The sequence below is a fragment of the Pteronotus mesoamericanus genome, unplaced genomic scaffold (genome assembly GCF_021234165.1).
Source record: "Pteronotus mesoamericanus isolate MK-2021 breed Mesoamerican mustached bat unplaced genomic scaffold, CSHL_Meso_final contig_52, whole genome shotgun sequence".
In the NCBI taxonomy this organism is placed as follows: domain Eukaryota; kingdom Metazoa; phylum Chordata; class Mammalia; order Chiroptera; family Mormoopidae; genus Pteronotus; species Pteronotus mesoamericanus.
The window spans coordinates 12,426,408-12,449,296 of NW_026555189.1; the positions used below are offsets into that span (position 1 = coordinate 12,426,408).

Sequence of the window (22,889 nt, forward strand, 5' to 3'; positions counted from 1 at the left end):
TGGTCTAGAAAAAAAATTGTTATTTTTCACAGATAAAATGAATGTCTATAATGAAAACCCAAAATGCCTACAGATAGTTATTCGAATTAAGAGAACTAAGATTACAGGATTCCAAATCAAATCAATTGAAATTGTATCTATCAGCAACAACTTTTAAAAATCTTGCCAAGGACAGGAACAGGGCAGAAGTGAAAATGTTCTCTGACACTGGTCTTTTTCAGTCTGTCCCTTTCTCCCACCAAGTTCCCTGTCCAGTGAAAGTTCTCCAGATCATGTGGTGTTCTGACCTGTTCCTTAGGTTCCCAGAAGTGTCATTTACCTGCGGGTGAGGGCTGCTTGCTAGGAGGGGGTGACTCCAGCTGCCTGTTAAGATTGGAGAAAGGGGCAGGTGGTGGTGAGTGGATATCCCGGGAGCATTTGGATAATGTGACAGTTGGGACATAATGATGTCAACTCTCTGTTCTCCACCATCTCCAGCTGTTGCCAAGACAGAGATTGTTTTAAGTGGTGAATCATGTTTATTAGCAGCTACCTTTGCTCACTGGGACAATATTCTTGGTCCTAGAGTAAGACACACTAGGGCTCCGAAGGCAGAACAGGTACTTCTCTGCAATGGAGAAATAACTTTTCTTGCCAACGACACCCTAAATGGAGAAATCCTTCAAAATGCAGAGTGGCGGGTAGTAATTATTGTTTCATAAATCTTCGATGGAAACTGGAATGGGGATAGGAGCCCACATGGACTATTAATGATACTTCCACAGACAGAACTTAGCTTCCCCCACTTCACAAGAGTGTATGTTGATAGATTAACACACATTATCTGGAAAGGATGGATATGGGTGCATAAGGAAAGGTATTATTCCAATGCTTACTGGAGAAGAAATTCCTGTAATAGAACTGCTTTCCTCTATGAAATCGCACAGTGTTCCTGAAAAACAGGTCTTGCTGATACAGTGATGATGGTATCAGTGACAGTTGTCATGAAGGCTTTCTTCTCAATGCCATTAGTTCACACTTGCAAACCTGTGGCTGTTCTGTCGTAGTAGGTTGCAGTGCAGAGAATGCAGCAAATAAGCAGAGAGAAAATGCTCCAGATTATGTGAAGCAGAATCATCGTTTTAATTACGAGTCAGGGCTCTTTGTCCAAGGCGTGCTAAAGGATTCAACTGGAAGCTTTGTGCTATCTTTCCGGCAAGCTATGTATGGCCCCTATCCCAGCACACACATAGATGTGGATGTGAACACCGTCAAGCAGATGCCACCGTGTCATGAACATATTTAGAATCAGCGTAGATACATGAGGTCACAGCGGACCCTTCTAGAGAGCCACTTCAGAAGGCAACATGGCTCAGGATTCTGTCATCTACACAGACAGAAACTTCACTCCTGATTTGAATATTTTTCAAGATGTTTTACACAAAGACACACTAGTAAAAGCCTTCCTGGATCAGGTCTTTCATTTGAAACCTGGTTTATCTCTCAGGAGTACTTTCCTTGCACCGCTTCTACTTGTCCTTCACAGAAAAACCCTCGACACTAGTAAAATATATAGATGATACACATAAGGAAAAAAAGGCCCTTTAAATCTCTTTGGAACCTGAAGATAGACCTTGACTTAACAGCAGAGGGCGATCTTAACATAATAATGGCTCTAGCTGAGCAAATTAAACCAGGCCTACACTCATTTATCTTTGGAAGACCTTTCTATACCAGTGTACAAGAACGAGATGTTCTAATGACTTTTTAAATAAGCAACTTACTAAATATATTTTGTCACAATCATGATTGCTACTAAAGTAGCTCAGTGGCATGGCACACATCTATCCCTGGGATCATACCCCCGAGTTCTACTCAGCAGTGGCAGTCATACTTAGTTACACAACAGTTGTCAATTATAATAAATATTAATTCTATCTTTAGAAAGATATAATAGGCTAGAAGCTTGACCACAACTTCTGTTTTTTGAAACTTAGGCCTCATGGTTTACACATATCAAAGTGAAATCTTTGTTAGCTTCCACTGATGTAATACTAGTGGACTTCCCATTTTTGGTTTCTCAGAATATGGAATAACTGAAATATGGCTGCAATCAGCTGAAAACTACAGCATCTAAATAATTTCAGTTCTATATACAGGTAGTTAACTTGAACCTAGGGTAAGTTTTAGAAAGAAAATATTGTTCAAGCAGATGTTTCATTAAAATTAGTAATTAGATCCTACTCTGCAGACTTCGTCATTCAGATTCAGGCTGGAGAGAAATGTCAGTGTCCTAATTGTGATGAACCACAGTCAGGATGGCTTCTGTTTGTTTGTTTGTTTGTTTGTTAAGCTCTGTCAAAGAAAATATAGGAAATTGGATTTTATGTTTTAGTCGTTCTTGCCAAGTTTTAAAATTAATTTTCATTATTTTTGAGCCAAGTGGAAACATTTATCGTATGTGTCTTTTTTTCCCTTGGAAAAATACAATTATTTGGAATAAATTTGGATTTCACTAGCCAGTCATTGTTATCTTGTTCTCTTCTTATATAATCTCACCTTCATTTGGCAATTGTTGTAACTCCAAAATTATTAAATAGAGAATATACTAATATCTTTTCTCAGGAATAGAGAATAGTATCTTGTCTTTTTAAATTTCTGAGAATATTTTTGAAGTTGTTGCTATGTGTCTGCCCACAACATATGAGGAACAGCAGGAGAAACTTTACTGACATGCTGTTTACTAGGTGTTACTTTGGCAGAAATGCCAGTTTTATTTTGTATTCTTAATGTGCTTGGACAACTTTGCTGGCTATAAAATAACTGATTAACATAATTCTGTACTAGAACAGAGTTGACATAGTAGTAGTATATGTGAGCATAAATTTTTTTTTTAATTTAAGACTGTAGAAGTAACATAAAAGGGAAAAATATTTATAATGGATATAAGTGATAGAGCCTCTCTACCCTTACCCAAATTTAACCAAGAATATGTTCTGTTCTGTTCTGAAAAGTCCTAACAGCATTTCACATATCTAATAGGAAAGGCGTGGACATCTTGATTTTCACCTACACAGAACTAGATGACTGATGCTCTGTAGCTCAGGCATGAAAAGATGTGCACATACCACCTTGTTGTGCCTTGTATTCAGTGTTTGTTTTTCTTTTTATGATAGATTGTTTAATTGCGGGCATATTTTTTGCTAGTTTATTGTATTATTATATAGAATGCAAGTTGTACAGTAAAATAACTTATTAAAGCATGTGTAAACATTGCTACATATCTTTTCTCCTAGAAGGAGAATTTTCAATAAAGTATCTTTGGGGAAAAAAAAGATTGGGGAAAGGGACTGGAGCTCAACATCTTCCCCTTCCACCCCCGTCTACTCCTGGGAGGTCAGGGCTGCTGTCCATCCTTTCTTAATAGCCAGTTTTGTTGAGAGATGCAGCATTTCCCTCGAGAGCTTGCATGCTCATAGGTACGCATGCACACCAGCACCTCGACTCCCTTCAGGACAGTGATTCTTCAGTCCCCACTAAGGTCCTTTACAGAATGGTCTTGACCTACGTGTACAACTTTATGCACACAATTTTCTTGCCCTATCGGAGACAGTGATCACACCAGGTTCCCCAAATAAACTCTTGTACTTTTAATTCATTCTGAATTCTCTGAAGCTTCATCCACATCTCCATGGCATATCTTGTCTGCAAGGCCTGGAGTTCGAAGAACCACAGGTTGAGGACCTTGGGAGAATGGGTGATGTGGAACTAGCTAGTTCTTTAGACCATCGAAAACCTTCTTTGGATTAAAGATAATAGATGAGACAGAAATGTACTAGGTCAAGAAAGGACCCAGAGGAAACTGTCAGGGAATCAAGCAGCTGTAAGTTGCTCTTCCTCTATTAAAAGACAGGGAGAGAAGCGAAAAGTTGTCTGGTTAAGTTCCACAGACCTGTGGGGAATTTTGTTACTGGAGCTGGAATACCCAGGACTCCCTCCCTGCTCGCTCCCCAGGGAGCCTAGGAAAATCTCATCTATGTACTGAGTCTCCTCGAGGAGACATCTAGGGCTCTAAAAAAAAAAAAAAAAAAATTAAATTTTATTTCTTGATTTTGAGGGGTGGGGGGAGAGAGACATCAATGTGTTGTTCCACTTATCTATGCACTCACTGGTTGATTCTTCTATGTGCCCTGACCAGGGATCAAACACACAACCTTGGCATATTAGGACCATGCTCTAAATTCACTGAGCTACCCAGCCAGGGTAGGGAAGGGTTTCTTAAACAAGACACAAAAAGCACCACCGTATAAAGGAAATACAAGTTTGGCATTAAATTAAAGAACTTGTGGGATGAAAAAACAACCCACAAACTAAGAGAAGACACCTGCAATACATATAATTGACAAGATTATTACCCAGAATATATAAAGAATGCCTATATAATACTAAGCCATAAAAGAGGAAACAGGACTAGCCAATAAACAAGTGAAAAGAGTTCATACTCAGTAGTAATCAGGGGAATGCAAGTTAAAACTACTGATTAGTTTAAAACCACCCGATTGTCAAAAATGTTAAAACTGGTTAATACCAAATACTGATTAAGGATGTGGACCATCAAGAACTATCAAACACATGCAATGAGAATGTAAACTAGATGATCCCTTTGGAAAACAATCTGGCATTACCTGGTCAAGATAAACACACCTAATAGACAGTAGTTCCATTCCTAAATATATGCAACCTATAAGAAAGTGTGCTTGTGCACCAAAGTGCATGTACTGAAATGTTTAAGCAGCAAGAAGCCAGAAACACCCCAAAGTCTATCAACATAAGAATGTGTAAGTAATGATGCAGTCACACAATGGAATCCACACAGCAGTGAAAATTAATAAACCACGGCTACATGCAAAATGGATGAATCTCAAAGTCACAAAGAATAAATATAGTATGGCTCCATTATATAAAGTTCAAAAACAGGCAAAATAACCAATTTATTTTTTAAGAATACATAGTAGATGATAAACCTATAAAGCAAAGCAAGGGAATGACTAATTTAAAAAAGTGAAGACAGTCACTGATTAAAAAACTGAAGATAGTAAAAAATTCGAGGCAGGGATAGGAACACAACTGAGGGGGACATAGAGGAGTTCTGATTAATGGTAACATTCTTTATCCTAAGCAGAGTGGTGAGTCTATGAACATTTATTTTATTGTAACTCTTTAAATTGTACATATACATTTTATGCTCTTTCGTATTTCCACTCTTTATTATATAAACTTTTTTAAAAATAAGAATGGTACCAGACCTTGAAATAGCAACACTGAATTCTACAAGAAAATGGAGTAATGTCAAAATTCTGAAGAGAAGTGATTTCCAAACAAGAATCCACATTCAGCCTAAGTCTTAAGTGTAAGGGTCAAAAAAAGTTTTTAGATAAGCAAATGTTGAAAACCTTACCTCCCTTGCCCCCACCTCTCACAGGAAACTGAGGAAGGGTGTGCTTCATCAAAAAGAGAGTTAACCACACAGGAAACAGAGGGTCCAACACCAAAAGAGAAGTGATGTAAATCTACAGAACAATAAACAAGCATATCAGGCTGACAGACACACAGCAGGTCTGGAGAGCAGCCGGTCCAGACTGGAGCAGATCAAAATGACACCAGGGACGTGGGTCCGAAGATAAACTGACAGAATAGCTGATTGTTTGGACTTTCCTTCTGAATGGAAATTCAGACAGTTGGGGAAACTTTGGGCATAGAACAATCCTGTGTAAGCCCTGGACAGACAGCTCAACTGGTTAGAGCACAATTGGTTAGAGCATTGTCCCAATTTGCCGAAGTTGTGAGTTAGACCCACGGTCAGGGCACACACAAAAATCAACCAAGTGGAACAATAAATCGATGTTTCTCTCTCTCTCCCCCCCCACCTTCCCTCTTTCTCTCTCAAATCAGTTTTTTTTTAAAGGCTGAGGACTTAAATAAAAAAGAATGATGTGTAAATAGAAAACAAAACAAAAATAAGGTAATTATTAACAAGAGTTACACAAGAAAGGAAAAGTAATTAGAGTATACCATATAGCTCAACTGTGAATAGTGTTTATATAGTCCTAATAAAGTAAACATACAATTTTAACTAGCACACACACTTATAGTGTGCTTACCTCATACCAAACCTTTAACAGGCGGTACTATTGTTATCCCTATTTTACAGATGAGAAAAGAGGTATAGAGTTTAAGTGACTTGTCTACTGAAACACTGAATACTGATTTAGCAAAAATGATAACTATATGAGGAGGGAAGGGGAACAAGTTGCAGCATCCTGAGCAGTAAAACAGGGTCAGCATTCCCTTCAAATTAATGACACCCATTAAATTAGCTATACTTTTTAATTATCCGGTTTTGAAGAAACCACAATGAAATCAGAACCCTCTCAAAAAGTAACTGGGCAGCATCTATTAAGAGTCTACTTATGTTCATAACTAAACTACACCAAGATATACAGATGCCAAATAACCACAAAAAAAGATATTTGACACCATTAGTCATTAGAAAAATGAAAATAAAAACTACAATGTTAAATACACATTTAACATATGGATCCAGCAATTCTACTTTTACAGATCTACCCAAAAGAAATAAAAATATGTTTCCACACAGTCTTCTATGTGAATGCTTACAGTACAACTATTCAAAATTCAAAATAGCCAAAAACTGGAAACAATCCAAGTGTCCATCAATTGGTAAGTGAAAAAACAAACTACAGTATTTATATCCACATAATGGAATATTACTCAGCAATAAAAAGGAATGAATACTAATACATACTCAATATGAACTTCAAAAGTATGATAGAATAAACCAGACACCTAAGGTATATATCAAATAAGTTCATTTATATGAAATTTCTAGAAAAGGCAAAACGATAAAGACAGAAAGTAGATCAGTGGTTGGCTGGGGTGGGCACTGGGACTGACTGCAAACAGGCATGAGACAGTTTTATGGGATGACAGTTATTCTAAAACAACAACAAAATGTAAGGCTCCATGCACAAGTACAGAGAAGTATGTTTATCTTGACTCTGCCACTAACCAGCAAGTTCTGATCCATTGCCTTTAAGTAGAACTGGGGAGGAAGAGCGGAATTAAAGGGTTAAATAATGAGGAGCTACGAATGTTCGGCAGAGTTTGGATTTTATCCCAGAAGCAATGAGAGGCCACTGAAAGGTTAAAGCAGAAGAGTAACATGGTCAGACTGGCACTGCGGAAACCATGGGCTGCTGTGTAAAGGAAGGAACAGGGGTCCAACACCAGTAAATGAGGGCTGAGAGGGCAGCTGGGTTGACAGATGCATAGAATTTGACGACAGACTGCAGGTTCAAATGAGAAAAAGGGTGCCATCATTCTGGCTTGGCTGACTGGATGGATGGCAATGCCATTTGTCCAAATTCCCTAGAAGCTGGGACAAAAGGACCCTCTTTGTAGACAATACCAAAACCAAAGAGTCTCACAGCCCCAAGAGTCTAATAAGAAACTACGACCATTTGAGCTGGAGAAGAGTAGTCAAAAGCCAAGAACGATGTTCATTCCACATTCTATAATCCCCCAACGGTTCATCAAAGGCACTCAGGAATGTACTGAAAGTGAGGGAGGCGCCTGGTGCCTACACACTAATGATGCTTAAGAAGGTCTTTCTGTCACAGGGTTTCCACAACACAGGCTGAGCAGTGAACCAGGGCTGGGCGAACGAGACATCAGCACAGCCTCATGTCCAACCCTACCACATGCCTTAATCCCTCTCCTGCCTTGTACTGCTCAGTTTTTAAACTCTCCTGCATCCTTCTCCTTCAAGCCTCCCAGCTTCCAAACCATCCAGATAAGATCGACTAGTCAAGCACTCTGGTAGACCAGGAAATTCTGGGTTGCTAACTTCACAACACCATAACTCAAACAAGAAAACTCAGATAAAAGAAGAAGAAAAGAGGAAAGCTGAAATGTAATTCTGCAATGAAAGCCAAATTTGCTTTACAAAATACAGTTTGCAGTGACCTCTAGGGATTTTATTTTTAAATTACAAACTGACTATACAAGGTAATATCATGTAATTAGAGAATTTTTATCTACAGGAGATTACAGAGATCAGCTAGTACTTCCCACTTATTTTAAATCCTAACAAACCACAGAGGTCCCCTGGCTTCTCCAAGTTCACACTTAGGTCAAGAGCAGAGCTAGAACAGCCTCCTGATTGATTTCCCAACCACTACCCCATACTGACTCTCAGCATTATTCTAACATCCTGGGAGTTTCATCCCCACCCCGCCCCCTCACCCCCTGCCAGGGGGAGTTTTTAACCCATCTATAATACAAGGTTTCAAAACCACACATCAAGATAATGGGTTCCTTTAATACTTACTCTGTCTTTGTCATGCAGCATATCAGCATAAGAAGATCTAAAAAACAAAAAGACAGGTCAGAAACCTCTACAAACACCAACAATATGAGCATATTCACATATACATAAATGCATTCTTAAATCAGATGGAACACCCAGGCAGATTTTAAACTATTTCAATAGAATTATGTGGACAAAAAAGGGGGTTTTTAGCTATTGTATAATCCAATTCACACCTTGCTTTTTCCCACCTCCATGTAATCTTCCTTCCCTCCTCAATTTCAAATGCAGAGAAGAAGCTGCAAAACTTATTCTCTGGAGCATCTGAGATCTTGCTCCCTGGCACATGTCATCAGTTTGGCCTCTTATAAAAATCCTCTACAGGTTTGGAATTTCTTATGTTGACAACTGTATGCTGTAATTCTCTGGTACTACATAAAAAATCTCAGGCAAATATTTATTTTCAGCAAAGAACCTCAGACCTAAGAATCCTCTAGTAGTTAGCCTTGTCACAGTAACTCCAAAGCCACTAACATACTGATCATGTTATACATCATACATTTTTCCCCCACAGCAACTCAAGACTCAATTTGTCTAATACTTTACATAATATTACGTATATCTGTACATTCAGATAATCATGCATGTAAAGCTAAGGAGAAAGTGCCCAGCACTTTTTCTTATGACTCGTCATCAGGAAAAACTGAGTTTACCAAACTACAGAGTATTAATGGGAGAGTTGATGATTCATTCTCTCAACCATAGCAATTTCCAAATTTGAAAACCTGTAGCAGGGTGAGGATGAGTCCTCAGAATTCAGCAGGCCCAGCCCAAAGATACTTTCTAAGAGTTCCAGGTGTGAGGTAAGGCACTCCAGCTAAACAGAGGGACCTTCAGCTTCAGGTCAACATCAGAATCACAGCAGAGCTTATTTTAAATGCAGATTCCCAGCACACACAAAGAGATTCTGATCCAGATTAGGCTGGATGTCTAGAAATCTGCACCTGAACCGGTGTTCCAGGCAACTGCAACAAAGGCAATCCGTATGCCACACGTTGAGAAGCACTGCACTAAAAGAACAAGGTTCTTTTATGGCACGCCAAGGTTTTTACATCTGAACCCTCCTATGATTATTTAGATGAAATCTGGTCCTGTATATGTTTCTCCACCTTTTAAGAGGCACTTTCACTCCCCATCTTCCCTGCCTCATCACCCACTCACTCCCTACCACTCCACTGACATCACTCTCCCCCAGCACCACCAGCTCACTCCCATTGCTAACATCTAGGACTTCGCTGGCCCTGTTGGACACTCCCTCTTCCTGTGTCCGTACTTTCTACTTTCTGTGACCTGGCCATTCCCTCCTGGTTTCCTGCCTCCTCAGCTATTCCAGGATTCCTTCAGCCTTCTACCATTCTCACTGCACACCATCTGTGAGAGCCTTGTTTCAACTCTAGCAATTCCAAGTTGCGTCCAGATCTACATATCTGTCCACTGGCATCTCCTGGACACCCAATTCCTCCTATGTTCTTCCTCACAGGAAACAACAGCTCCATCCACCTGGTCACTCTACCCAAAGATCTCAATGCTTCTTAAATTTTCTCTCTCCTTCCATCACTGCATCCTATGAGTTATCAAACTCCAGCTCCCCCGAAGTTGTCTCCTCCTCTCCCCATCGCCACTGTCTTTGCTTTGGGGTTGTAATGTCCACCCAAAGGGTCTGCTCCCTCCGACTCACTTTCCACACTGCTCTCAGTGATTGTTCCAAAATGTGAACTAATCCTTTTTATCTTCTGTTTAACACCTCAATCACTCAGAAAATATTGTCCCAAATGTTTAGAAAGAAATATTTTTGAGTTCTTACTCTGTACCAGATACTGTATTTCATTTAAGCATCAAATTAAGATATGGGTATTATGATGAGACACATGTTACATTGAAACATATTATTATTACTGGGTTGGCCAAAGAGCCCATTTAGTTTTTCTGTAAAATAAAAGACACATTTTTCATTTTCACCAATAACTTGATTGATTTGGATATTTTGAGTGTATCAGCTATCTGCCACGTGGTAAAATGGTGATTGTTCTAAATTATTGTCTTGATTTGATCACTATCAACTTCAACTCATTTAACCAACCATGGAGCATCGTCCAATGAAAAATGTGCAGCACAAAACTTTGCAAGCCATTTTTGACATGTTCAATCAGTCACAGCAACTTCTCCACACACTGCACAAATCTTTTGCATTTCAGTTGCATTTTTACCTTTATTTATTTATTTATTTATTTATTTATTTATTTTTTTAGAGAGAAGGGGAAGGAGGGAAAAAGAGAGGGAGGGAAACATCGGTGTGTGGTTGCCTCTCACGTGCCCCCCACCGGGAACCCAGCTGCAACCCAGGCATGTGCCCCGACTGGGTATTGAACTGGAGACCTTTTGGTTCGCAAGTCAGGGCTTACTCTGCTGAGCCACACCAGCCACAGCAAAAAAGCATTTTTCAATTTTTCAGGAGATTTTAACCATATGAGAAGTGTGTGTCACCATTTAAGTGACTCAAGTAAATGATTAACTTTCATAAACTCTACTGCTATTACTGAACCTAGGGATTTCTTTGCTCCGTTACATAGATCCTCTGACTCCCCCGCACACAGGTATGACTCAGCCTAACTCTCACACAAACCTACCCGGCTGAGCATACCTGCTCAGGACTAACACCTACCCAGAAGCACTGGGTGATATCTTATTACACAATCAGATTGGATCCCAAGGCATCTGCTTTGAGATCAAGTGCCCCACCCAGCTGCAGCCAACAGTGAACAAACCCTCATTACCTGGCAATCTCTTGGTGGTAATCATAGTTCTCATCCTCCTCCAGCCACTCCACAGATCCGGTGGTAGGATTGGCCCGCCCGCAAAAGACTTTCATGGTGCCAATCAGCTCCTCAGTTTCATCACTTGCCAGCTTACTTCTTGTGGACAGGTCAGATGGTCAGAAATCTAATCAGATAATAATGCCCAATAATGTAAAGAAAAAAAATGTTAAGACAAGAAAACAAAAGGAAAAAAAGAAATAAAGAAATTGATAAAAAAGGTCAAAGCCACTAAAAATATTTGTTAATGAATATTTTCATTTTTCCAGCAAGTTACCTGGTTTTATATTGCACATACAACATCAAAAACTGTAATACTTAAGTTCATAGAGCTATGAGGAAACTTCAGCAGTCCTCAGTGATTGCACAAGGGTCAAATGGGTTTCAAAGGTACATCTGGGAATAGCCTCAAATAAAGGCAGGTGAGAAAGGAAATAAAGCAGATGAAAGGGCTAGTAGGAAAGAACAAAGAGATTGGGATGGTGGTAAAGTCGTGCCACCAATACTACCTAGGGATACTAAACACTTAGTTTAAGAGAAAATACAAAGATAGAGCAATTCAAACAAATTAGGAAAACTGACATCTAAACGAGTAAGTCACAGCTATACACAAACATGGATAATCCCAGGAATAAAAGGTTGGGTGGGGGGGAGCAAATCACACACACACACAAAAGCAAATCACAGAATACATATAATAAGGTAACATTTATATTAAATGTGTAACTATGCAAAACAGAATATATTATTCACGTATCACACGAAAACACAGAGCAAGGAGCCCTGCCTTGTGTGGCTCAGTGGATTGAGCACCTGCCTGTGAACCAAAGGGTCACGGGTCTGATTCCCAGCAAGGGCACATGTCTGGATTGTGGGTCACCTCCCCAGTAGGGGGCACTCAAGAGGCAACCATACATTGAGGCTTTCCTCTCCCCCTTCCTTCCCCTCTCTAAAAATAGTCTTTACACACACACACACACACACACACTCACTCACACACAAAGAGAGCAGGGAATAGGGTAGTGGCTATCTCTAAGAAGAAAGGGAAAAAGATGAGATCAAGGAAAGCCACACAGGAGACTTTAAAAGTAATATTCTTTTCTTAAAATTGGGTGGTGGGAATACAGGTGTTCATGACATTGTCATTATTTTTTATAAAAATTACTTATCTACCCAGTACTTAATTTTAAGAGCAGTTTTCAAAAAACCTTCATCTAAAAAAAAAAAAAAATTCTGCTTCAGATAAGAGTGCCACTACCAGACAGATAAAATGCCTTGCATGGTCTTTCCCCCCAAAGAGGTCTATTTCTGAGAGACAGAGGAACACCACAGCTCAAAGTCGGAAGGCACTTCTCAGCAGGAATGAGTTCTCCCAGTGGCCTCCCTCTTACCACTCAGAATGCAAGTGTTCCATATGCCCCTTCATTTCTTGTTAAACACTGATCCATCTTCAAGAAATCTGATCATTTTTTTGTGGAGGTCCCCTAAATATTCCTGAGGCATTTTATTAGCAAGAGTTACTGAATTTCCTTTCAAATTATCTAGACTAAGTAAACATTGATTCTTATACCAGAATATGGGAAACACTTTTCTGAAAAGACTCAGGCAGTCACTAGTCTGGTTCAAAGTAGTCAATCTGTCTTTCAGTAAAACTCTACTTCTACAATCCCAGTTTATCTACTCTCTAATCCAGCACTCTCAATCTTTCTGACAACCCCCGTAAGAAATGTATGTTTTGCTGAGACAAAACATACACACATGCACATATAACGTACAAGTTTCACAAAACAGTACATACTTAGCTTTCCTATGGGCAAGGCTCTCATATACTTTATCCTATTTTATTTTTTAATTGATCATGAGCCACTAAATTGAGTTCATAACTCACAAATGGTTTACAACCTAGTTTGAAAACCACTGCTAAATTAGCTCTTTACATCTCATATGCTACTATTTCTGGTAAAAACGCAGAGTATCTAGAACTACCTGAATCTGTAACATGCTTTTAAAAACTGTGTCCAACAAATGCTGTGGTAGAAAGAAATGACCACATCTCACTGAATGTTCAGGGAAGGCTTAGAAGATGGGTAAGATTTAGGTGGGCGTAAGGAGAGAGCACTTCATCACATTAGAAAGACTTAGACTGTCACGCACAGTGGACAAATCAGCTTAGCTTAAGTTAATTTAAACTCAACAAGGAGTCAAACATGTTGATTGGGTCCCTCTTCTGGAGGGTCTAGAACCCCTCATCCTGTGGAATTCCCTTTTGGTCTGTGATGATGCTCAGGATCGCACTGTCTTTTCAGAGCAGTATCCACTTTTCAAGTGGATACGTCGCTGGCTTCATACTAATCTAAACGAATGCGTGAGAAGGGGAACCATGTCCTACAACCTCTCTGGGTGAGGCACTATACATCTTCTCTGGATAAACCTCTTCATCTATTATTATGACTTGTCCTCTCTCAAAAGGGAACCACACTCCAGATTCAGGAGATAGCCTGACCCCCTCTTCATTCTCCAAGACCTGTCAACTCCTGTGGTAATATATAAGCAGGGAATGGAAACAACATGACAAGCTCTGTCGCTGAGGGGAGACTCCAGGTACGTCCTGTGAACCACTTCACCGCGGAGATACTCTACCCATCGGCCCAACAAGCGGCAATCACCAGAGAGGACTGCAGAGCCGGGGCCCGCCTGGAACCCCGGTCTACCGACGGCCCAGGCGCTCCGGGCCACCTCATGTGGACTCTAGAAAGGTCCTCGAGGGTGCCGCAGAGTGCGTCTCCCAGCATCCGAGAACGCCCACGCCAGGCCCTGCCGCCGGAGGCCTGCAGCTGAGAACAGGATGCTGAATGCATCCGAGACTCCAAAAGCGATCCTACCTACCCAACATGGCCAGCACCTCACCGGCCGTGGATAGCACTTTATTCACTCCTGCCGCCACAGCCACATTGTCGCTGTAGGCGTGAGGGGGCTGGACCTTTTACGCCAGCAGGGCGCGCCGGGGGCGGGTCCCGGAAGCGGAACTTAAAGGCTCTCCCATCGCGCCCCATGCGTTCCCACAGTGCTTCGCGACAGCCGCTATGGAGGCCGGCAGGACAGCTGTACTCCGCGTGAAGCGGAAGCGCAGCGCGGAGCCAGCTGAGGCTCTTGTTCTCGCGTGTAAACGCCTCCGGAGCGACGCTGTCGAGTCAGAGGCCCAAAAGACGACCCCCGAGGGTCTGGAGAGAGCGGCAGAGAATAATGTCTTCCAGTTGGTGGCCACCGTGCGCTCCCAGGTACTTGGTGGGGATGGAGACGGAGTGGAGGGAATCTTAGGGCGCAGCCAGGATGAAACTATCGCTGACCGCTATACGAACCCCTGCTTACGCCCCCCTCTCCTACTGTCCTCTAGGAGGACCCGGTCCAGCCACTCCTGCGCGCGGCTCTGCACCCGTCCCAGGGAAGCCAGCAGCGTATCCGCCGCGGCCTCCGCTCATCGCTTCGGGAGATCCGGCAGGAGGGCCGCTACAGGGTGGTCTCTAGACGGCGACCTTCGGGCATTTCCTCGGATGGCCTGGAGTCCGAGAGCTTGCAGGAAAACCTAGAAGCCGACGACGGCGCAGGCTTCCAGCTGTTGGATCTGGTACATGAAGAAGGAGATCCAGAGACCGCTGCCGCCGCCTCCTGCAAAGTGAGTATACTTCCGAAGGAGAGCTGGTCTTCCTCGGACAGGTAGTGCCGGGAATCTGGGCGCTAAGTCAGCGCACAATTGAGAAGATGCACACGGCTTCACTTTTTATTAATAGATGATCCCTCCGGCTCAATAGTCTCGTTTTTACAGATTAGGTTATCCATTCAACAAATATTTACTGAGCACCCACTATGTGCCAGGTATTGTTCAGTGGATAGAGCAGTGAGGACCTAACATTCAGATAGAGGAGAAAAATAAGTTCAGCGTCAGATAGTGATGTAGGCTGTAAGAGGGCGGGCGGGCGGGCAGAAAAGAGTGGTTCCATTTCAGAGGTCTCACTGAAAAAAATGACATTTGGGTGAAGACTTGAAGGAGGTGAATGGCAGGACTTTGTGGATATCTTTGGGAGGGGCATTCCAGGCTGACGACCAGCAGGCGCCAAGGCTCTGAAGCCGTTTGATGTTTTCGGGGTCAGGGTGCCTGGAGCTCAGCGAACTGAGGAAGAATAGTAATAAGGAATTTAGGGGAAGGATACCTACTAGACCCTGTAGGTACTTCTAAAGATCCATTGACTTTTTATCCTGAGATAGGGAATTACTGGAGGATTTTGAGCAAGGTAAAGATAGAGCAAATGAGAAAACTCATCAAAGGGAGCTTAAAGGACTAGTCTTGGGTAACATACCAAGTCTGAGGCAGATTTAGGCCAAAAATGCACATTCATTCTAGTGTTCTTTTCACTACATTATATTTAATATGTTTCTGTTGTACCTCACTTCCAAAAAACAAAGTCTGTGTGCAATAAGATAGGAATAGAAAATTCTCAGACTTAGGCATTCCCCAACTTAAAAAGCATTAAAATTTTTTCACTCCTTTTAATAGTTTTTTAAGTTTAAAAAGTAAAGTTTTAATTCAAAATACATCAGGCAAAACATATTTAATCATGGTACCAGTATACCTGGATAGCAATTTGAGCATGATGTCAATAGCCACATCTTTTACCAAAACTAATTCCAGACTGATGAGCATGGTTACCAGTCAGGTAATTTTTAAAAATAAGCCACTGATCAGCAGAATCAAATAAATTAAATAGCTCAGTTTTATAAGAAAAACTAGTAGATAAACTGAAGGATGTGAACACAAATTTTCCCAACAATGCAATACAAACTATAAACACATCAAAAATGGTTGCAGAGTAATGATTTTAAAAACATGAATTTAAGGAGAAAGCAGACTTGAGATTTTATGCCTACTAAGACTAGCAGAGGACAGGCTGTTGATAGCACTACTGGCAAGGCTGTGATGAAAACAGGACGTGACTCTAGTGTTTAAAATTGATGCCAGTCTTGGAAAACAGCATGGCCTTACATATCAGGAATCCTAAAAATAGCTTGGGGCCTATTTTAAAACCATTAAAATTTATTTTTATTGTTTATCCAGAATCCTAAAGAAATACAAAATTAGTGATAGCATTTCTGTAACACATTATAGTGGGTTTTTCCTTAAATTGACACCATTTAAGTTTTAAGCAAATATAGTACTTAATAGGAAATCTGGAAAAGTGAAAAGTCTTGATTCATTTTTATCTAGTAATCTCACCCCCAGGATTTATCCTAGGGAAATAATTCAGCAGAAAACAGATAGCTGTGGTATTAACAAAAGCTACTGTTGGTTTAAACTCATTTAATCTTCACAAAATCCCTATATGGTAGGTACCGGTACTTTTATCTCCGTTTTCAAATGCAGGAAAATTGACTGTACAACTGCCTGGACCTTTAAATTAATAACCATGAGGACTGGCAAGATGGTAAAGTACTTATATAGACATGTTTAATGGTAGAAAATGCTATATGTAGTGTAATTGAAAATGTGGGTGCCCGGCTGGTGGGGCTCTGGATTCAGCATCACAAGGTCTCCCATTTGATTCCCAATCAGGGCACATGCCTGGGTTGCAGGACAGGTCCCCAGTTGGGGGCATGTGAGAGCAACCGATGTTTCTCTTCCTCTCCTTCTCTCTCCTTTCCTCTCTCTCTCAAAATAAATAAATAAAATCTATTTTTAAAAAATGTGTAAGATGACGCTCGGAAGTTTCTAGACCTTCTACAGTGTGCAGTATTTTACTTGCCTGAGCTGTATTTTAAAAGCTTGTTCATTAAAAAAAATATATGGGTAAACATACACAGACTAGACGTAAAAAAATAATTTATAAAAATAATGTGTTTATTATAGGAAATTTGAAAAAAAAAATACAGGAAAGAAATATGGCTACATGATCTGTGGGACTGAAGGCTGGGGACTTGTGAGGCAGAGCCAGAGCTTTCCTTTAAAACAGCTTTGAGGTTAGTCAAGAATCTGCACGAAAATGACATCTTTAGTTCCTTTTGACTTTGGAGCAAAGAATAAATTCCCTTTAGCCCTTTAGCCTGTGATTGAGAGCATTGGTCTCCCCTTGTCTGCCTTGGTCATAGGACGCCCCTGCTTCCCCATGTGGTGTCTGGTTTGAGCTGCACAGCCTCCTGTGATGAACCTGTCAAGAAGGGTCATTTAAAGCATGTCCCTTTGGTTTCCAAATTGACCTATGCTACCCTGGATAACACAGCCTATTACCCCTGCAATACATCTAAATCTGGGCCAATTCCATTCTTGGGCAATCCATGTTGAGCTATTCTTTTTACAGAAAAAGGATTATTATAGGGGAATCCACTCCTGGTTGTGATTAAAAGCAGGTCGTCAGTGTGGACAAGTGAAGTGGTGGGTGATGGCTGGTAGTAGTTATCAGAGCTCAGGAATAGCTCTTAGGTCCCTATAGAAGGCCACACAAAATGCAGACCCATTTGGGGGGCAGCTATAGACGTGCTTTTGTGGGCCTGCAGGTCTCTAAGGGGAGAACATCATACCAAAGGAGCTCAGGAAGACCTAGGGGAAGACTCAACAGCTCTGCTGGCCCTTCCCTCTCCTAAGCCAGTCTTCACGCATGCTCAGAAGAGTAGGAGTCTATCTTGTAAGTTTCTATCTCAAAAGAACTATACACTTTTTTAGAGATACTTGGTTTTTTAACTTTATAGCTAATTAAACTAGTAGGCCATGAGAATAAGAATACCAAATCTAACAGAGAACTGTAAGGAGGCTTCCTTCCCCCCAACTCTGAGGTTCCTTCTCTTTGAACATCCATGTTTTATCTCATCCGTGTCATCTGTTTCCTTTACAGGCATCTGACCCAGATGTGATCCTCTGCAATTCTGTAGAGTTGATTAGGGAACGGCTGACTGTATCTGAGGATGGACCAAGCACCAGGAACCGGGAGGAACAGAAGGATGACTATGTGTATGACATTTACTACCTAGAGATGGCCACCCCAGGATGGATTGAGAATATCCTCTCTGTGCAGCGGTACAGTCAGGAGTGTGAGCTGGTAAGGGGACCCGTGAGGATGAGGGGCACTAGGCAGCCTGAGCAATTCTGTAGTCGGTGTACTTTGCCTCCCTGGGTTATCTAATCCTGATCAACAGTGTTCTTAGTTCTTTTTGTTCTTGCTCAAAAAAAAATTTATTCTGAGTGCTTTTTAGGAACCTGGGTATTTTGATGCAGGGGGTTTTGGGAGAGTCTGTATTTATAATTCTTGCTCTTAATGAGCCTTTTACGGGGTTTGTGGTATCTTTATTGTTTATACCTTCCCACACTCGGGGGCGGGGGGATGTATGGCAGCTTATAATAAAAATAAAGCCAGAAATTTAATATGACTTTTTTTTTAAATTGTGTCTTATAAGGGGGGAAAATCTTGGCCCTGACTGGTGTGGCTCAGTGGATTGAGTGCCCACCTGCAAACTGAAAGGTCGCTGGTTCAGTTCCCAGTCAGGGCACATGCCTGGATTGTCAGCCAGGTCCCCAGTTGGGGGCATGCGAGAGGCAACCTATTGATGTATCCCTTGCACATCAATGTTTCTCTTCCTCTTCCTCCCTCCCTTCCTCTCTCTAAAAAATAAATAAATAAAATCTTTTTAAAAGGGTGGGGGAGGGGATCTTGGATTAAGAAAGCTAACTTCCAGGCAATCGCTATTCTTAAATTCTAAAATGATTAATGAGAGAAGGTAAGGTGGTACCTGTCATACTCTTAGGAGAAAAGCACTTTATTCCACACCTACACTACAACCATAGTCTGAATCCTCACATAGCCCCTCCTTTTGCCTTCCTGCACCCCTCACATTTACATTTTGGTTCTGATCTTTGACATCACCCATAATCCATAAATCCCTCTCCCACTTGGGTGCCTTGTGGCAGTTTGAACATCACTGCCATCACCTCCTCAGAGCTGTCTCTCCGCACCCTGGGGCAATCCTTTTTGGTGAAGTTCAGTCTATCCTACCAGGAATGTGGTGCCTGGAGCTAGACTTAGGATTGGAGTCAGGCTAGTTATCTCTCTCCTGTAATCTAGGCGTAGCTTCTTGTGCAGCAGAGACAAACTAATCCAAGGCTGCCTCTTTTTCACACAGCATCCTTAAATGACATCTCTTAAAGTTGGTTTGCTAAGAGCATAACCTTAGATGTTTTGACGGATACTCATGTTTGTGTTGAGATGTGCAGGTGAATGATGACCAAGAACCGGAGGACATTTATGAAGATGAAGATGATGAGAACAGTGAGAATAATTGGCGCAATGAGTACCCAGAGGAGGAGAGCAGTGATGGAGATGAAGATTCCAGAGGTAGTGGGAGGCAGCCCTGGATGGGGAGGGACTGCTGGGATCCAAGACTGAGGCATGAGCACAGCTGACAGGTCCATCCAAACTGGCTTTTCACCATTAAGCTCCAGTAGCTCAAACATAAGCTGTTGAAGCTATAGGAAACCCAGGGACCAGTGTTTCCATGGGGTTTCGAAGGTGTAATGTCGGGTGGGTTCAAATCCTTAATTCTGTCATTGCCTACCTGTGGGTCCCCCTTGGGCAAGTTACTTCATTTCATTGAGCCTCATTCTCCAGAAAATGAGGGTATTGCACCAACGTAAGTGGTTGAGATTAAGTGAAACATCTAGCTCAGTGTCCCTTTCTCTGCTTCAGTCTAAGAAAGTATTGGACAGGTTCTAAGTGCCAACAAAAAGAATTCCTTTGTGCCTATTAATGGAGGAAAAATAATCAAACTATGTAATATTCTATTGGGAAAGTGCCTGTAATATGTTAAGGGACAAATTTCAAAATTATATTTATCATGTTACTGCAACTGTTATAACCAAAAGAAAAAACATCCTGTACTTAGGGGAGAAATAACAAAAAATAGGAATGTGATTTTTTTTTTTTAGTTTGTTCTAAATTCTCTTTCTGGAACAAGGATTTTTAAGTGGTGAACCGAAAAAAACAAAACAGACCTTTTGAGAAGGGAAGGGGCCCTCAGTGTCACCTAAAAAAAATCACACAGCTGGAGCCCATTCCTGTTATCTTATTCTAGGCTCTGATGAATATGACAGCCTCAGTGAAGAGGAAAGAGGGAGCAGCAGACCACACATGTGGAACAAATACCCTTTGGATGTGCAGAAGGAGTTTGGCTATGACAGCCCCCATGACCTGGATTCAGACTGAGGACCCTGTGATACCCACGCGGTTCTACACAGGCCTTGAGGGCTCTGACTACAGCGTCGGCCGCCCTGGTAATGGGTTTCCTAGCGAAACACAGGGAGGGAAAAAGCATGTCCAACGGCACCATATCCTACCAGTGAAAACGTGTCCTGAAGGAGAGTGTCTTTTCCACCAATAGTAGGGCCCCTTTGTCTTGGTCAAGTGACCCTACAGTCGGGACCAAAAAGAAAAAAGCCACAAAAATGAAGCTTCCTGGCTTAGGCATTTTCCTGCCCTTCTCCTACGCTGAAGCCCGTAAGTGGAGAAGCCCCCATTTTATCAGAACTAAGGTTCAGCTTTCCTATACCACCAGGCCACCAGCCTCCCGTAAAAGCCTGTTTCTTCTGAGAGGAGGAATCTAGAACTACAGTGGGTCCCTTGTAGCAGCACAGACTGGATAGTAATAGCCATAGGAAAAGAAGAAGAATCTGCCTGAGATGTGAGGGGTTTCATTTGCAGTTGTCTCTTATCTCCCTCCTTCTGCAATAATGGTTGTAAAGATCGCTGTCTGTCTGTAGCAGTGGTGCCAAGGAACAGAGTATGCATGAACGTGATACTTTGCATTTAGTAAAAACACTTTAAATATGGGAGCATGTAATTCCCTTAAAACCCTTTAAATCTGAATCTATTAGGTGTTTTCCCATTGTGCTCCCTCTCCCCCTCAAGCCCTCCACCAAAAATGGGGGATTAGTGAGCTAGAAGTTTCAGAATTGACCTTAGACACTAAAAACTCAAGGCAAATTAAGAAAAGGAAAGCACATCCTGAACTTAGCTTTCCACTGAGAAATGTTTATCTACATCACTCACCAAAACTACCAACAGGAACAAATTTTTTTCTTTACCAAAACTTCTGTCTCTAGTAAGCAAATTCTCTTTACCTACCGCTTCCAAACCACAGATGCCCTAACTCTGAGTTGACATTTAATCTCCCAATGTAACACTGTCCAGTGGAACTTCCTGCAAATATAAGTGTGTTCTGTATATGCACTGTGGAGTGGCAGCCACTAGCCACATACAGCTGAGCGCTTCTAATGTAATTAGTGCAACTGAGGCATTGAAATTTCTTATTTTATTTAGGTACATGTGGACGGTAGCTAACTACTGGATAGCAAAGGTCTAGGGCAATACATACACAGAACCTTCTATTCAACCTACTAGTCATCCTTAGTCTCCTGTGGGCTCAGAAACAAAGGATTAAAAACCACTCTGTGCCATTATGATGTGTTCACTGCTATTTATGTACTCATTAAGGTTTGCCAACATTAAACAGCTGACAGCTTCACAAATTGTACCTGCTGCAAAAGGGATTAGCACACCAGGACTGAGGTTGATGAACAAAAACCACATGGAAATTAATTCCACCGTGAAGCTTTAGTGGAGGAAGTCTCTGGCTTCCCTCCCACAGGACAGTTCCTAGGGAAAGTCTGTATCCAGCACAAATGGAAAGAATGCAGTCACCATCCAGTAACAAGAGGATGACATGGCTCACTAAGCAAGTATTAGGGCACCTGGGGTGTGAGGCCCTTGTTTCCCCCAGAAGCCACTAGGGAGCAGCAAGTTTCTGGGATTAGCCCGTCATGTACCTGAGTGGAGAAAGCTAAAGCCTGGCTCAGGGATCCTCAAGGCAAGTGCACTGTGCTTCAAAGATTAGCCCTAGAGGATCCCTGGAACAGATGCCAGCTTGACTCAGTCACGAGTCATGTTTCTATAGTCTAGGCAAGTTAACCCTCTGCACAGAACTGTTGTCAGACAGGAATTTGCTGTGCAAGTCCCCAACCCATGATAGTAGGAATGTCCCCCTATGTTTTCACAGATGCTTGTTCTGAACCAAAAGCAACTGTGAGCATGCTCCCCTAAATTGTCTTTATTGAGCAAGTATGCCCTACCCCCCTTGTCTGAGATGGGCCAGTTTGGCAGAGAAAGATGGTCAGAAAGGAAGATTGCCTTGTAGTTCTTGCCTACCATTGATCAATTCCAAAATCTAAGGACAAGAAGCCCATAGTAAGCCAACAGGTTCTTCTGGGCCCAGGATGACAGTCTGAGGACATCACAGGACAGTTGCGCAATCCAGTGTGGCCATGCAGCTATGAAGGAGCATCCATTAGGCCAAACTTCCTGCTCTGGCTTCATCCAGATGCCAAACTGCAGCCTCAACACCAGAATTAGTTGTTTCCAGCTGTGCAGTGCTGAGGAGCAAGACTGAGGTTGTAGGAGCTTTTTTCCCAGTCTTCAATGATCTCCACAGAGGGGGGAAAAACAGAAGTCTCCACAAGTACCAAGGTCTTCCTGAGACAAGCCCCACCAGACCTCGCACCAGGAGGCAGGTGGTAGAGGAGTGCACTATCCTGGTGATCCACACCAAGGCGGCTCAGT

At 41.8% G+C, this 22,889-nt stretch overlaps 2 protein-coding genes and 1 pseudogene across 2 annotated transcripts in view; 2 read left to right on the plus strand and 1 right to left on the minus strand.

Annotated features, from left to right (window-relative positions):
- Positions 1–14,321, minus strand: part of PRMT7 (protein arginine methyltransferase 7) — a 48,306-nt gene extending 33,985 nt beyond the window's left edge. The window contains exons 1-3 of the mRNA XM_054579282.1: positions 14,128–14,321; positions 11,203–11,368; positions 8,390–8,426 (exon numbers count right to left, since the gene is read on the minus strand). Of these exons, the coding sequence (XP_054435257.1) occupies positions 8,390–8,426; positions 11,203–11,297 (132 nt within the window). The 5' untranslated portion in view covers positions 11,298–11,368; positions 14,128–14,321. The remainder of the gene's footprint in view (positions 1–8,389; positions 8,427–11,202; positions 11,369–14,127) is intronic.
- On the plus strand, positions 447–1,750 carry LOC129075252 (guanine nucleotide exchange factor C9orf72-like; annotated as a pseudogene).
- SLC7A6OS (solute carrier family 7 member 6 opposite strand) lies at positions 14,272–21,802 on the plus strand. The gene is made up of 5 exons (XM_054579286.1): positions 14,272–14,519; positions 14,636–14,914; positions 18,120–18,323; positions 19,493–19,613; positions 20,350–21,802. Exons 1-5 carry the CDS (start codon positions 14,325–14,327, stop codon positions 20,478–20,480), a joined length of 930 nt encoding a protein of 309 aa, XP_054435261.1. The 5' UTR covers positions 14,272–14,324; the 3' UTR covers positions 20,481–21,802.
- Positions 21,803–22,889: the final 1,087 nt, after the last annotated feature.

Excerpts from the sequence above, each read along its gene's own strand:
- SLC7A6OS (XM_054579286.1), top strand. The coding sequence starts at position 14,325 with ATGGAGGCCGGCAGGACAGCTGTACTCCGCGTGAAGCGGAAGCGCAGC. Across the intron at positions 18,324-19,492 it reads ACAGTCAGGAGTGTGAGCTG|GTGAATGATGACCAAGAACC; the intron begins GTAAGGGGACCC and ends TGAGATGTGCAG. Across the intron at positions 19,614-20,349 it reads TGGAGATGAAGATTCCAGAG|GCTCTGATGAATATGACAGC; the intron begins GTAGTGGGAGGC and ends ATCTTATTCTAG.